A 16,518-nucleotide genomic window follows, 5' to 3' on the forward strand; every position below is an offset into this window, starting at 1 on the left:
AAAAATGGGCACCATGTGGCATGGTGGTTAAGCCCATGGTTTTGTAAAAACACAAGTGGTTTCCAGGTTGTAAAATCACTATAAAAGGAGGGCTTGGGGAGGAGTTTGATAATTGAGTTTTTTGCAAGACTGGATGCTAGAAGGAGTCTCTCTGAGTTCGAGTTGTGGTGATGCGCTCCTGTAAGAACTTGCATTGCAAGTGTATTGTAACCAGCTTGATTTGATAATACATTGTGCGAGTTTTGGAGGGTGGGGTTTTTCTCCCAGAAGGGGTTTCCCCACAGTAATCACTGTGTTATGTGTTCATTGCTATTTTGTTTATGCTTTATTGTGCATTTCTTGATATCTTAGTAATATTTAAGTTGAAAGTTGCATAACCGTCCTCTCAAGATTAGCGTAGGAAGCGTTTCCGCACACCTTTGCTTCCTTACACTATTCCCACATTGTGGATTGATGAGTTTGAATTATAAAAATGAAAAATAACATATATATAAATTCGCTATCACAACAATATCTTATATCCTTAATGATAGATGAAATAAAGATATATTTTAAGTTGAAATTAGTACTGTTCAAGCTTTTGTTTCTGGATTCCCGCTTGGGCTGGTTGAGAAGTCGAGTGGATAAAACGAATGGAATTGAGGGTTCCCTTCGTGAATAAGTCTTAACTCCGATGATCATACCCCACCATATTCCCTGCAAACGTCGACATTTAATGCTTGATATGATAAAAATTATTTTTTATATTTTTTCAACAACATAGACTGATATGTTTGACAACTTTGCTCCTGATTTTGCTACAAAACCTAACATTACTCTAGCTGGCAGACCCACTATGTAATAAGTATAGGAGTTGAGAAAATACAACACCACAGGAACCCAAATAATCTCTGCAAGCTAAAAAAACCTGTTACAAGAAGAAGCAATGAAGCAAATCACAGAAGGAAAGAATACACAGGAAAAATATGCTCCAAAAGAGGAGAGCTCAATAATCTCCAAAAATGTATTGTCAATAATAATCCTTCTTCCTACAATGAAAAGAAAGAACTCAACCTTTAATAGGTCAAGAAACCCTAAAAAGAAAAACCTAAATTTGCACATAATAAAATAATTAATTATATACACCAGAAGCTGGGCACCATTCAAAAAGATAGATATTGCAAGTAATGGTGTCATGGAAGACACTGCTCTTGTGACCTCGGTGCTGCTTGTGAATGGGTGGCCAAGGTATTTGTGGAGTGCTAATATCACAATTGCCAGGAGGACACTGTTTACGATGGAGGTGGACACAACAACTACAACTGAAAAACTTTGGTCCTCCTAGCCCCGAGCTCATTACCAACTCTTGTGCTGTGTTTTCTCAAAACAATAAAAAATTATTATAAACACCTCAACCCATCTAGTAAATTGGAAAATGAAATGATTATTTTAATGAGCTTCACAGATAGTTCTTACAAACTGCAATAGAATAAACGTTTTGGAATACTATCTTCATTTTTAAAATATTTCAATCACAGTTGCAGAGGCTAACAAACTGGAAGATATATAATGGCAGAGAATAATGGTAAGACTGTCATAAATTCTTGTTAAAATTGGAAATGATGGCCATCTCTTTGGTTATAGAAATACAAACCATTCAGCAGCGCTGATACCCAACATATATTTTTTAACAAGAGGAGACTCACATAATACTATTTTTTTATTATATCAATCTTCTACTCTAATCCAAAAATATACATGTAGAACAATCTCCTACTGTTGGTTGGTTGATTAATGTAACATCTCCAGTTCTATGAGTCGGTGCAATAGCACATTTAAAAAATACAAAACAAGAGAGCTTAGAACAGCACAATTTAGGCTTAGGACTATGGATATAGCAATTACCAAATTGAAAAAGAATCTAATGTAACCTCTCGATTAGGCAATAGCCCTGAGATGAGAACGATCACGAAAATTGACCGTTCGATGTGTTTTATTTTTTTAAATTAATAAAAAACTGTCTTGAAAGGGACAAATAACTATAAATAAATAATATTAGCATTTCAAATTTAATTTACTTTAAAGAGTTGGAAATTACAAATGATGCATTATATTAGATGTTTTTAGATTTTAAATAATAAAATAATAAATATTTTAAAATTTGATTTCGATATTTTTTTATAGATGTTTGGAGATGATTTGTTTAGGTGTAGGAAATTCAATAATGCTAAGACAAATATTTAGGAATCTCTATAATTATTATCTATCATTACAAGTTACTTTTACAATCATAGAATCAAATTACACTTACTAATTCTAGTAACACAAATGCAAATCTAATCTAAAGGCACATATCTGATGTTTGAAAATCCTAGAAAATTGCTTCAGCTTTCATGAATTTTCGTGTCAATATTTGTAAGAAGACTTGATTCTATGGTCAAGAGTTTGCACATGAGAAAGACAATTACTCCCTTTTGTCAAACCTTGTAAAGATACCTAATCAACAACTTAGAGAATGATTAAAGATGATAGTTTTGAAAATGCAACTACAACAAACACAAACAATAAACAAAAAAATGCAACATAAATAGAGAACATTTTCGAAATAAATAAAAATTTTATTCAATCAAATGATTACATCATGCCTCAATGAGGCTTTGTTCAAAATTGATAGTCTCATTACAAACTATATCTCAAACAACAAGAATGTTGTGTTTAAAAGACTCTTAAAATGCACATTGCCAAACATTTTGTATATAGTTTTGACCAAGAGTTACACTTTGACTAGTCCAATGCCCAACAATATTGGAGTATCAAAAATCAAAACTTTGCAACTCATCATGCAATATTACCATCATTCTATTCTTATAGACCCACTTCTTGTAGAAGTCAATAACCCATTTACTCATCTTTCTCCTTCATGAGAGATCACAAGACTTTCCCTTTATTTCGCTAACATAGAGAAGAGTCATAGTCTTTCGAGCTACATGTTCCATGTGTCAATCATAACTAACAATCATCAACCACTTAACTCAAACATTCAAACCTTGTTTGACCACTTCTTTTGTCAACATGCAAACACTTAGGCTTGGATAGCCTATTGAATATGTGTAACCTTTGCCGATAGGATACATCAATTGTTCCATAATTAATTTGTATACAATCTTTCATAGGTTTTTCATTCCACTTTCTTTCCAACATGGGCTTTTAGAGTGATTCTTCAACCCATAAATTGTGCAATTATGAAGATCCCAACACTTTCTTTATTATGCTCTTCTCTATGACAATGAGAACGCTGCATACACTATGTTCCTTGAGTTGATTTATTTGAACCTGCAACATGTGTTACATAATTTCTATGTTTCTTACCATATCCAAAGCCTTCATTATTTGACCTCATAATTGGCTGAATAGGTCCACTAATTCCTTTCCCATGCTTTCCTTGCCCTCTTCCTTTATATCTCATTTTCTTCAAGATCTTGAAACCAACATTTTTTTCAAACCAACCTTTGTTAGTAACATCAAAAACTACAAAATTTGCAGTTTTAGACACACCCACACCTTCGTCCTCACATTCTTTATAAAAAATAACTTCACATAAATCAACTTTTTGATCATAGGAACAAAACAAATCTTTTGTGTCACATGAAACTTCACAAATTGATAGATTTGGTTTCAAACACTTATTTTCTTTCTTCAACAATTTTACTTGTTCTTCCAAATCTTCATTCATCCTTTAACTTCGTTAAACAATTTAATTTTTTTTTAGTTCTCCATTTTCTTTTTACTTTTCTCGAGTTCTTTTCAAAGAACATTATTTTCGCATGAAATATCCTTTCTTAAATCCTTTATATTTTCTACCAATTCCAAATAACACCTTTTAAATTTCACCAATTCATTTTTCAAAATATCATTTTCATACATAAAACCTCCATTTAACAACATTGAAACAAATTAAATTTACATAATACTTCAATGGACCATGGCTTCACAATCTACCTTGACCTCACAGATTTATTCACATGATCTTCCTTCTTTAATGTCGCCGGACCTGCAGATTCTCCTAGACACTACATCTCATGCGAGGACCAAAGTATCAAAGTCGATTGTGAGAGAAGGTAGAAAAAAAAGTTTGTAAATGTAGTTTTTAGAGCACATCTATCATTTTTGTATTGTCAGCATGATCACTGTTCCTCCCACCATTCTCCAACTCCTCTAGTCATTCTGTGTTCTCTCTGTGGGGTCCTCATCCAAACTATCGTAATCCTCAAGCCTTGACCACCCAGGCATTGGCGGTCATTCCTTCTCTCCCTCACCTCTATTTCTCCTCCTCTCATGACCAACCATCTCATTCCTTCCCTCCCTCACCTCTCTTTCTCCTCCTCTCATGACCAACCATCCCTCATCGCAGAGCCAATTTGATGTCTCACCTCCGAACGATCTACCCATTGACACTAACCTGCTGAACCCCTCCTCCCACATCGTGCACTATTGGGAAAAAAACATGGTCGTTAACCTTTCTTCTGCTCCCTTAGACCCAAGCTATCCTTCAACTTTTTAAAATAGGCCTAAAGTTTGCAATTTCCCATCTCGCCATCCTTGTCACCGATTTTTATTGAAATTAAAAGTGTCTGGTCTCTTTTATTAGTGTAGATGAAGAAATTAGGTAAGATCGTGGACTAATAGGATAAAGAGACTACCGGAAATTGTTTCATTCTTAACAATGCCATCAAAAGGTGTTTAATTATTTTTTATTTATGGAGTTCATTCCCCTTAGGTCTATTGTGGACACCTTAGAGTCTCCAATCTATAAGAATATTATTCATCTGGTTAAATTTGTCTCTCTTCTCTTTAATAAATCTGATTCCTTCACAGAAATTCCTCTTAATTCATGGATTTCATTAAAAACAAAATATTAGATTAAAGGATCTCTTAGTCAATTTTGATGTGATCTTTCTCTTCACTAAGGTACCTATACTTAAATCTATTAAGCTCATTAGGTGAAAGAACAACAATGAGATTGTCATCTTGGTTATGTCCAAGATCAATCTTTTTCGCATTCTAATGTATAATGTGTGAATAGTTAGACGGAGTTGATGTGGAATTCCATTGTATCCCATTGTGGCCAACTTTCACATGGATTACTTCAAAGACAGGGCTCTTCACTCCTTCCCTCTCATATTGAAAAGTGGTGGAATTTCTAGATTGATGACACTAACATTTATTGGCCCCATAGACTTTAGAAACTTGGATAATTCCTCTCACATTTGAACAACATAGCCCTAAACTGCATATCCTCTACTAAGTGATAGAAGCTGACAAGCAACTTCCCTTCTTAGATATTTTCTCATTAAAAAGTAACATGACTCCCTAGCTAGGAAAGCCTTCTATAAATCCACACACATTGATCTTTTTCTTCACTTCTTATCACATCACCACCCAATCAAAAAATTGGGAATCCTCAAAACTTTAGGTACAAAGGATTTTAAGATTTTTGATGATGATCACATTGACTTAGAGATCACCCACCTAACCCAACTCTCATCATTGTATAAGTACACAAGAAACCATGTTATATAAGCCTTCAAGAAAGCCAAATCCTGATGTGATCCCAAACTTGAGGTTGTCTCTGCCCCTTCCCTCCTAGTTGCCTCACTCCCTTATGTTGATGGCCCCTCTTTTAAAATCTCCAAGATTCTTTTCAAAAAGGGCCTTCATTGTACCTTTAAGCCCATTTGAACCTTAATAAATTTCACCCCCTCTCCCTTAGACCTTACAAAACACCTTCTTAGTGTAGATGTCTCCAAAGTGATATGTTCTTGTGGCACCCCTACATTAGTGAGGTAGGTCACTCGACTAGCATCACGATTGAAGAACATCACACTAGCATAAGTCATGAATGAGTCTTTAAATTATGCCTTGTTGAGTATTCCTCCAAAATCAAAAATCATATCCCCTTAAAAGACACCCAAATATTGGCTAAAAAAGATAACTTCTAAAGAGAAAACTCATAGAGGCTATAGAAATTTTCAATCATGCCTTCAAGATCAATTATGATGATAGTTGGAGTCTAAATTTCTCTTGACATCCCTTGATAACCTATCCAAAAAAAATTAATCTCATCCTTTTTCTTAATTGTCCAACCCACTGATCTTGTACATTCACCACACCAACATAGTGCTCCACCCTTTCCTCTTTTAAATTGACCTTGCCCTTTTTAACTAACCTCCCTATCCCTATTTTTAGCCTTTCATGCCCCCTCTTATCTTTTTCTCACTAACCTTCTAGTGCTTAAAATATTTGGTTGTCCTCTCCTCCCAATTGGCTCTTCTACTACTCCTTTTACCTTATCAAATTTCTTCTCCTAGTCATCTTTCTTCCCTTATGTTATGGCTTGCTCTCCTCTATCTCTAGGTTTTGTTTTTCCCATTTTTTTTTTCTTTTTAACCTCACTTGAGGCCTTGTCTCATTTTTTTTTCCCCTTCCTTTCGTTTGCGTTCTTTGATATATTTTACTCCTTTCTTTTTCTATTTTTCCTCTTCCTTCCATTTGTTTAAAAAATTAAACAAGCAAACTGCTCATTCTAGATTCATTTGATAGAAGCAAAGAAACTTTAAGTCATTCCATTTTTAAAAGTCATTCCTTCAATTGATTATAACCAAATACATGATCAAAAATATTTCAAATATTTCAAAATATATGAGTACAATTTTAATGTCCATAAGCCAATCATCAACATAGCAGCGAAACAAACATGTAACTAATAAACAGAGTCTAAGGAGAATAGCAGAATAGAATATAGCAGAAGAAAAGTAGTTGAATCTACAGTTTGTTTCAGTGGACTCAAATTATTAGGCACAAGAATTATTACAATCAAGTAATATACCAACTCATCCATTCTAAATCACCATCACCAACACTATCCGTTCCACTTAACAATCCAATTGTCTGAAATAAGTGGAGCTTCGTGTTCATCACTTGGGAGAACAAGCGCCATAAACTCTAGCGAGCAAATCAAATGCAAGGCTATATATGTGAAGAACAATCATAGTAAAAATAAACACAATAGTCAAATGCAGTAATGAAAACTAGATTCAAATCTCACTTTGTCCAAAAACTAGTGTTGAACTAGTGTTGAATTCAACGGTGATGTTGATCTTAAATTTTTGGATACAAGCAGGTTTTGTAAATGGATCTCAAGGATATATTTGAAAAATTGTCTACAAATCATGAAGTGCCCCTCCGAAACTACCAACATATGTGATGGCTGAATTTGATAATTAACTTGGAATTCCATTTGAAGATCATCATCCAAATACAATTCCAATAACACCAATACAAAGTGACAAAATACTTCAACTACCATTAAGATTTGCATAGGCATTGACAATACATAAATATCAGGGTTTGAAACTCTTTCAAAAGTCACTATTGATATAAGCTCAAGAGAAAGAACGTGAATGACATTTATGGTAGTATCTTGTGTCTAAGAATAATGTCACCATTTACATTAGTCCATTACAAAAAAATAAAAAATGGTAGCCAACTTGCTAAATGGAAGATTGAAGAAAATAGATCGAAAATGTTAGAAGATAGTTGATTATATACATTGTGTTCAAAATTTTTTCAATGACTATTAAGTACTTTAATATATTATGCTCAAAGTTGTTTTAATGACTATTAAGCGTCGTGTAATATATTATGTTCAAATTTGATTAAGTGACTATTAAGTGTGTTACTATATTATGTTGAAAATTGCTTCAATGACTATCATGTGTTTTAATTGTTTGTTTCATGCACAATTTTTATTACTAAATGTTATTATTTTTTAATTTATTATAATAATATTATACTAATAATATAATATTGACTTTATATATTCTTAGAGTAAAATTATTGTTAAAAAAATAATTAAAATATAATAATAATATTATATACTAATATAATTCTATTTAATGATACAATACTATACAATTATATATTGACTATTTTAATATCTTTCATATTTTGTCGTGAATGAATATATATATATATATATATATATATATATATATATATATATACATACACATACACATACACATACACATACACATACACATACACATACACATACACATACACATACACATACATACATACATACATACATACATACATACATACATACATACATACATACATACATACATACATACATATATATATATATATATATATATATATATATATATATATATATATATATATATATATATATATATATATATATATATGCCAAGAGACATCCTTCTCAAGGCACCTATTCAACATTAAGGTGACAAAATATTAAAAATAAGCATTTCGAGAAATATATATATATATATATATATATATATATATATATATATATATATATATATATATATATATATATATATATATATATATATATATATGCGTTAGTTAATAAAACATTTTTTTTCCATTTCATAAGGCTCATGTAGAACACAATGAAATGAGCATGTGCAATAAGCATTAGTAGTAAAGTTGTGTGATCATTTCCACTCAATTTTTTAGTATTATATGTGTAACTCATTGAAGAAACAAAAAAAAATTGTGTTTTGAAAGTAGTAAAATAGAATTTTGTTATATGTATATATGTATATATATGTGTGTGTATAATTTAATTTTATATTATAAAAGATAATAGTATAATATTATAAAGAAAAAGAAGGGTGGTTGAAAGACACATTCACAAAGTCTAATTAAATCAAGTATAAAACAGGATGGAAATTAAAGTCTAATAGAACCAAGGCCAATAAAATCGAAGAAATTAAATCAATCAATCTATCTTTAGGATTACCCCAAACATCTCTACAGATGGAATCATCAATCAAATTATAGTCAATTTGGACACTCGCATCTTCAATCTTCTCATTTAAGGGGTACTAAACATGGACCAAAAAAATGACCAACTCCAAATGGAGGAACTTGTTTGAGTCTAGTTATCTATGAGCACTACCACACCCATAGGAAGAGATAGAAAGTGGCTTAGAACACAAGGACCAACCATCATGCAAAATATTATTTTTGGAAAATGGAGGCTAAAAGACACAAGAGTCACAAGAGAGAACTCTACTACACCCATAAGAAGAGGTGGAAAGTGGCTTAGAACACTAGGACCGACCATCATACAAAATATTATTTTTGAAAAATGGAGGCTAAAAGACACAAGAGCCACAAGAGGAAGAACTGCAATCAATTTTAGCAAGTTAGCTTCATGTACACCTTTGAAAAGGAGGAGATAATGGATCAAATGGAACTCTTGAAATAGTGCAAGTAGTATTCCCCTAATAGCACAATAGCTCCTAAAGATGCACAACTTCAAATGTAACTTTGATAGATTACACCTAAATTTGCATAAGGAAATTAGAACAAATTGTGTTTCTACTATAAAAAAACGTGAACATCAAGAAAACAATTGAAAAAGAGAGATATTTATATCTTTGAACAAATATTGAATTTCCACTATGAAAGAATGTCCAATCAAAATCATATATTAAGACAATAGACAAAGTCTAAAAGATTTAATGAAATTGTTAATCAAATTCCAAGCTTCTTAACTGTAGGACAAAAGCAAAAAGATTCTCAAAGTTCTCCATCTATCAACAAAATGGACAATGAGGATTGAGAATACCCATATGGACCAAATCACCACCCAAAAGAAAGACTTGTTAAATATTGCAATAAGAAAAATAGAAGGGTGTATTTGAATACCATTTTTCAATTCTTCCATCAAGCTTTATAGATTTGTTTCTAATTTTATAAAATATCTACAGTGAATAATATTAAGCATGGACTTAAAAGGTAAAGTTTCTTGGTCTTACTTAACAAGCTTGAATTTTAATTCAAGTCAAGAAAGAAAATTTCTAGTGATTTTGAATAAAATCTTAATTGTGAAGACAATGTAGCACAACAATGTAATTCTATTTTTTTCTTTCTTAAAAATTTGTAGTATATGTTAATCTCTTAAAAAATAGCACAACAATATAGTTCTATTTTTCTCTCTTAAAAACTTGTAGTATATGTTAATCTCTTAAAAAACTTGTAGTGTTAATGCTTGCATACATATTATTATCTTTAAATATCAATATATAAGAATATGGTATACAAATGTAAATCAGCAGATAAGCTCTTTTCAATTTGTTCCAGAAGTTCAGAAATATCATGTGAAATGATTCAAGGCTTAAACACGCCGATGAGAAAAAAGAAAAGGGGCACAAGAAAAGCACCAAGATACAAGTCAAGCTTTTCACGCGGAAAAATTGTCATTACCAGGTACAAGTTCACAAAAAGATGAAGAACTTTAGTCCCAGTAAGCTTCAAGGATGATCAATTTCACCGAAAGATGAAGAATTTTAGTCCCAGTCTGCTTCAAAACTACATTTTTCAATGATAAGCCTAAGTTGAGGAAGCCACTTCCCCTTCTTCACCAGACGGCTCCTTCCTTGAACGCTCGAGACGCTTCACACCACCTTCAACCTACATTCACTTTTACTTATCAATGTCTCTGCTTTAATGTATTCATCTGCCCTAAATTCAAAAGGCATGAATCTCTCCTATGCTTTAAATTGGGTACCTCTTTATTCCAGTTTGTACGCGCTGTAAAAATGATAAGAATCAATGTCTGCAGTCCAACTCCGATGATCATACCCCACCATATTCCCTGCAAATGACATTTAATGCTTGATATGTCAAAAATATTTTTTATATTTTTCTAACAACGTAGAGTGCTATGTTTGACACCTTTGCTCCTGATTTTGCTACAAAACCCAACATTATTCCAGCTGGCAGACCCACTATGTAATAAGAGAAGAGATTCACATATGCAACAAATTTTTGCCACCCACATCCAACTGCCACACCTGTTACATCCATCAATCAGCTAAACTAAAATTCAGTGGTCTAAAGGAGAAATTATTTTATTCATGTAACCAGGTCAGATTCTTTGCCCAACTGTAAGACAAAAATAAAATATAATAGTTATGGAGAATTCAGAATATAATTGCTTTGGACATGAAAGCAATGGAGCGGAACCTGAAAGAACAGGCTGGGCACCATTCAAAAAGACAGATATTGCAAGTAATGGTGTCATGGAAGATACTGCTCTTGTGACCTCGGTGCTGCTTGTGAATGGGTGGCCAAGATATTTGTGAAGTGCTAATATCACAATGGCCAGGAAAACACTGATTATGATGGAGGTGGACACAACAACCACAACTGAAAAACTTGCAGCTTTAGCCCTCCTGGCTCCGAGCTCATTTCCAACTCTTGTGCTGCATTTTCTCAAGAGAACTTAAAAATTATTATAATAACCTCAACCCATGTAGAACATTGGAAAACCCATGTAGGACATTGGAAAAATAAATGATTTTTTTTTAACGAGCTAACAGACTGGGTGTCTTTTCTGGAAAGAAGATTCATGGCAGAGAATAATGTTAAGACTGTCATAAGTTATCCAATGCTCATCGCTTTGGATTACATGAAATCAAAGGTTTCTTTGGTTATAGAAATACAAACCATGCAGCAGCGCTGATACCCAACATTAGTTGCATGTCCCAGTTCCAGTAATTCATGCTGCACACACCCACTAGTACAATTGTGAGTTAATGGTAATAGTATGAGATCTTTTTCAAATCTCTGAAGTACAAAACCTGTAATAGTTGTATGTCGAAATAAACACAGGAGGAGACTCACATAATAATAATTTTTATTGCATCAATCTTCTACTCTAACCCAGAAATATAGGTATGTAGAACAATCTCCTACTGTCGGTTTGTTGATTAATTTAAAATCTCCAGGTCTTTGAGTCGGTGCAATAGCACATTGAAAGAATACAAAATAAGAGAGCTTAGTACAGGACAATTCAATTTCCTTAGGTTTAGGACTCTGGTTATAGCATTACCAAATTGAAAGAGAGTCCAATGCAACCTCTGGATTAGGCAACAGTCCTGAGATGAGAACTAAGCTTTGATTGTACCATATTTCTAAACTGTAGGACAAGACAGCAATTAGTGAGTAAACTGCCATAGAGAAATACTTAAATATGGTCCTTTCAATTTAAATCTGGCTAATTTGAACTAAATTGAGATAAACGAATTGAATATATGCTGTAGAATTATACCATAGCATGATAGCTGATGCCATGGACAGTTTGAAGAAAGGCCAGAGCCCTGTGAAGGCTTTCCATGAAAAGCCAGACCATGTATCCTTACAGCTTGGACTCCACAGTATATAAAGAAAGGTTGCAATGGTGAGAATCCACCATGACAAGCTCAAGGTTAATGAAGCTCCCAGCAGGCCCAGCCCAAGCTTGTAAATAGCTAGCCAGCTTAGAAGAACATGCAGCAGAAAAATGGCTACAGAAATATAGGCAAGAGGAGCCACTATATTCTGAGACAGTAAAAATCTCTGCAAAGGACAACTCAGAGCAAAGGCAAACAATTGAGGAATGAGCCCTCTTGCAAAGATGGCTCCCTGAGCAGCTATTGCTTTATTTTGCCCAATGGCATGTAATGCAGGCTCTGCAAAAATATAGAGGAAACTGAGAAGCATAGCAGTGGCTGTCATTAGCAGCATAGATTGTTGGCATATGATTCCAAGCATTTTGTACTTCTTGGCTCCAAAAGCTTGCCCACACACTGTTTGTACTGCACTTGACATTCCAATCTATGTTGTCCAAACAATAAAGTATCTCAGTGTTTTAAAGTCTTTGAACTAAATTCATCTATTAAAAAAACCCAATATTGAATTTCCTAGGAATTTATCAAAATGCTACTAACCAAAACTCCATAGGCAAATCCTTGAATCCCAACATTTGCTATACAAGCTCCTGCTAATTGTAACTCTCCCAGGTGACCTGCAAACATTTGGGAAACAACAGAGAGTAAAAAGTTGAAGAGCATAACGAGCACTGCAGGCCCTGACAGAAGGCATAGCTTCTTTAATTCTGATAACACTCGTCTTGAAGCATTAGGCCACTCAATTCGATCCTCAGCTGGAGAATTTGTAATATGGGTATTGATCTCACTCATTGCAATGAATTTCAATGCAGTTTAGTTTGCTAAAACTGAAAAACTCAAACGCCCAAAATCTTCCAGAAACTCTTATTTCCAGATTAGGTCTCAGGTAGCACACAAATTTAATTTGCCAGCTGGAAAAAGTGAAGCGGAGAAGACGAGTGACAACGACCGGCCACCAATAAAAAAGCAATTAGGTGACACGCTCCAATCTCCGGTACAATTTAGTTGCAAAAGAGCAGACCTTTTGAAGCGACAAGTGCATTGCATTGAAGTCTTCAGCTTTTGCGTTTGCTTAAGTCTGACAAGTTTATTTTTGAAAGCAACGAATAAAGACTAGCAGTTGTAGGAGAGTTCCTCCAAGAGGTCGATAGGTCTGATTGTAAAGGCATTATGTTATTTTTGAAATGCATGTGATCTAGGGGAAAGGACCCAGTAGTCGTGCACCCTAACTTCGCGCTTCTCAAAATCCTACTTGGAAATTTCGAATCACTCCGATTTTTTTACAGCAGCTTACTTGGCAAGTCCCCTGCTTATAACTAAGGTTTCAGGGCCACATCATCAAATATGATGCCACATCAGCATGCTTTTTGCCAAGGTGTCCAAAACAGCCCCCAAAAAAAGTGAGACCAATAGGCGTGCAAAAGAGACCCCAATAGTTGTGCAGCCGATGTGGCATCACCTGATTGGTTACTTTTTACAATATTAGTACATTTCTTAACAACTATTGGTACATTTCCTAACAACTGTTGGTACATTTCCTAAGAAAAATTGATATTTTTTGTTTCAAACAATAGGTTTTATTTGTTCAATTTTTGGAACAAAAGGTATCAACAACCCTCACAACAATTGGAACATGCTCAACTACTGGGTCCTTTCCCCTATATGATGAAAGACCTGCATCATTGTTTGATTTATATAAGTTAGATTCGGAAAACTTGTAGAAGTGGTGAAGTTAAATACTTTAAAAAACTTGAAAATTTGAAATATAGTAATTTTTAGTAAAATAATAAAGGCATTATGTCATTAGATCAATTAGACTTGTCATATTCAGAGATATATCGATTTTTCATTCATGCCATAGAAGTATTAATCAAATGTACATGTGAATAAGGAAGATCTATTAAACTGAAACAGACAATTGTACAATAACAATGTTTTGGTGTACATAACCCTACCAATGGTTGTTCCCAAAATTGAAAGTTTTCCACCCACCATCCCTCATGCTGCTGTATGCAGCGTGATGTACTTAAAGAAAATGTAATGAATATTTTATTTACAATTTATTTTTTGTAGGCTATATTGTTCCCAACCAAATGTTTTTGTTGGACCCAGAGAATTGTTGTTTTCCACCCTCCATCCCCCATGTTGGTAAGACCAACATGTTATATAGCCTTTTGTTGAAATGCATGTGATCTATATGATGAAAGACTTGCATCATTGTTTGATTTATATAAGTTAAATTCGGAAAACTTGTAGAAGTGGTGAAGTTAAATACTTTAAAAAACTTGAAAATTTGAAATGTAGTATTTTTTAGTAAAATAATACCTTGTGGAATGTGAAATGGCACAATGGCAATCTGACCAATCATATAAGTTTTCTGCAGATAAGTGTTGTGAGAGAGGTTTTCTGCAAATAAGTTTTTTAAATCAATAATTAAATCTGGTTTAAGAAGTTTTGTAATTCTGTTATATAAATAATATCTTGAAAATACTAAATGAGTGGTATAGTTGATTTAGTGCTATGAAAGCAAGTTAATTTTTCAAAGTGACTATGATATATTGAGCTATCTAATAGCATTCTATAATCTGAAAAGGTTTACATACCTTGAAAGTAATGAGCTTGGTGTATTGGATGTTGTTCTTTATGGAAAGTTGAATTCTTCAATCAAGAGAACCTAAAAGTGTAAAGGGATGTTAAAGAGAGAAGGTAGTTAATGTTAAATAGAATAATACTTACCAATTGCAAAGTTATTAAAGTTGATGATGACAGAGCAATAGTCGAGAGAGAGCGACCAAACACCTTCACAAACCATAATAGCTATAAAAGTGAACAGGTGCCTTGCAAACTGACAGTGGTCACGTTCACAAATAGTTAAACAACATAAACAAAGTAAGAATCTTGCAAGCACATGACGGAAAATATGAAGTCTGTTGCAAATAATATGTATGAGAACATTATTAGTGGATATTAAATGTATTGAACAAGTGGCTAAGGTTTACATACCTTGAAAGTAATGAGCTTGGTGCATTGGATGTTGTTCCTTATGGAAAGCTGAATTCTTGAATCAAGAGAACCTGAAAGTGTAAAGGGATGTTAATGAGAGAAGGTAGTTAATGTTAAATAGAATAATACTTAGCAACTGCAAAGATATTAAACCTGATGATGACGGAGCAATAGTCAAGAGAGAGTGAGCAAACACCTTCACAAACCATAATACCTGTAAAAGTGAAGAGGTGCCTTGCAAACTAAAAGTGGTCACATCCACAAACAATTAAATAACATAAACAAAGTAAGAACCCTGCAAGCACACCATGGAAAATCTGAAACCTGTTGCAAATAATATGTATTAGAACATTATTAGTGGATATTAAATGTATTGAACAAGTGGCTAAGGTTTACATACCTTGAAAGTAATGAGCTTGGTGAATTGAATGTTGTTCTTTATCGAAAGTTGAATTCTTCAATCAAGAGAACTTGAAAGTGTAAAGGGATGTTATCGAGAGAAGGTAGTTAATGTTAAATAGAATAATACTTACTAACTGCAAAGATGTTAAACCTGAGGATGACAAAGCAATAGTCGAGAGAGAGCGAGCAGACACCTTCACAAACCATAATACCTGTAAAAGTGAGCAGGTGCCTTGCAGACTAAAAGTGGTCACGTCCATAAGTAGTGAAACAACATAAACAAAGTAAGAACCCTGCAAACACATCACGAAAAATCTGAAGCTTGTTGCAAATAATATGTATTAGAACATTATTAGTGGATACTAAATGTATTGAACAAGTGGCTAATATCTGTAATTGTTATATTCTTATATTTTGTAGCTTTCTTTGTTGGGTTGCATTTGGAACTTGTGATAAATAACAGTGTATGAGAAAGTAATTTTGGCAAATATTGGAAAAAAAATTTGTTGACAGCAATAAAATACTTGAGCAGAAAATGGCTGATAGATGTGTACCTGTTGTTGTAGAGTTGGGACATGTAAAAGGGCTCTTCAAATTCATAGATGTTAGTTGTGTTGTTGATTCTGGAAAGTATAAATATTGTTTTGGGTTGATACATTGAATAGAAGATATACAACATGTGAAAACATAATGAAGATGTGATTTGCATACCTGATTCTGTTTGTTTTGTAAGTATGTTTCTTCTACATTGTGTGTGAAAGCTTTAACAAGCGGGCTTCCTCAGTCTTTCGTAGAATTGTTGATGGTGCACCTTTCAATCTTGAGTACCTTTGGTAGGTGAAGGTCGGTT

General features: G+C 33.4%; 1 protein-coding gene across 1 annotated transcript; it reads right to left on the bottom strand.

The window, feature by feature from the left end:
- Positions 1-10,066: 10,066 nt before the first annotated feature.
- On the bottom strand, positions 10,067-13,131 carry LOC131066614 (protein DETOXIFICATION 41). The gene is made up of 8 exons (XM_058001423.1): positions 12,804-13,131; positions 12,146-12,690; positions 11,927-12,013; positions 11,542-11,598; positions 11,059-11,297; positions 10,768-10,886; positions 10,601-10,687; positions 10,067-10,503 (listed from the first exon to the last, which is right to left on the bottom strand). The coding sequence occupies exons 1-8, from the start codon at positions 13,053-13,055 to the stop codon at positions 10,423-10,425; spliced, it is 1,467 nt and encodes a 488-aa protein (XP_057857406.1). The 5' UTR covers positions 13,056-13,131; the 3' UTR covers positions 10,067-10,422.
- Positions 13,132-16,518: the final 3,387 nt, after the last annotated feature.

The sequence above is a fragment of the Cryptomeria japonica genome, chromosome 4, assembly GCF_030272615.1.
Source record: "Cryptomeria japonica chromosome 4, Sugi_1.0, whole genome shotgun sequence".
Classification (NCBI taxonomy): domain Eukaryota; kingdom Viridiplantae; phylum Streptophyta; class Pinopsida; order Cupressales; family Cupressaceae; genus Cryptomeria; species Cryptomeria japonica.

Excerpts from the sequence above, each read along its gene's own strand:
- LOC131066614 (XM_058001423.1), bottom strand. The coding sequence starts at position 13,055 with ATGAGTGAGATCAATACCCATATTACAAATTCTCCAGCTGAGGATCGA. Across the intron at positions 11,298-11,541 it reads GGTATCAGCGCTGCTGCATG|CACAAGAGTTGGAAATGAGC; the intron begins GTTTGTATTTCT and ends GAGAAAATGCAG. Across the intron at positions 10,504-10,600 it reads GTACAAACTGGAATAAAGAG|GTTGAAGGTGGTGTGAAGCG; the intron begins GTACCCAATTTA and ends AAGTGAATGTAG.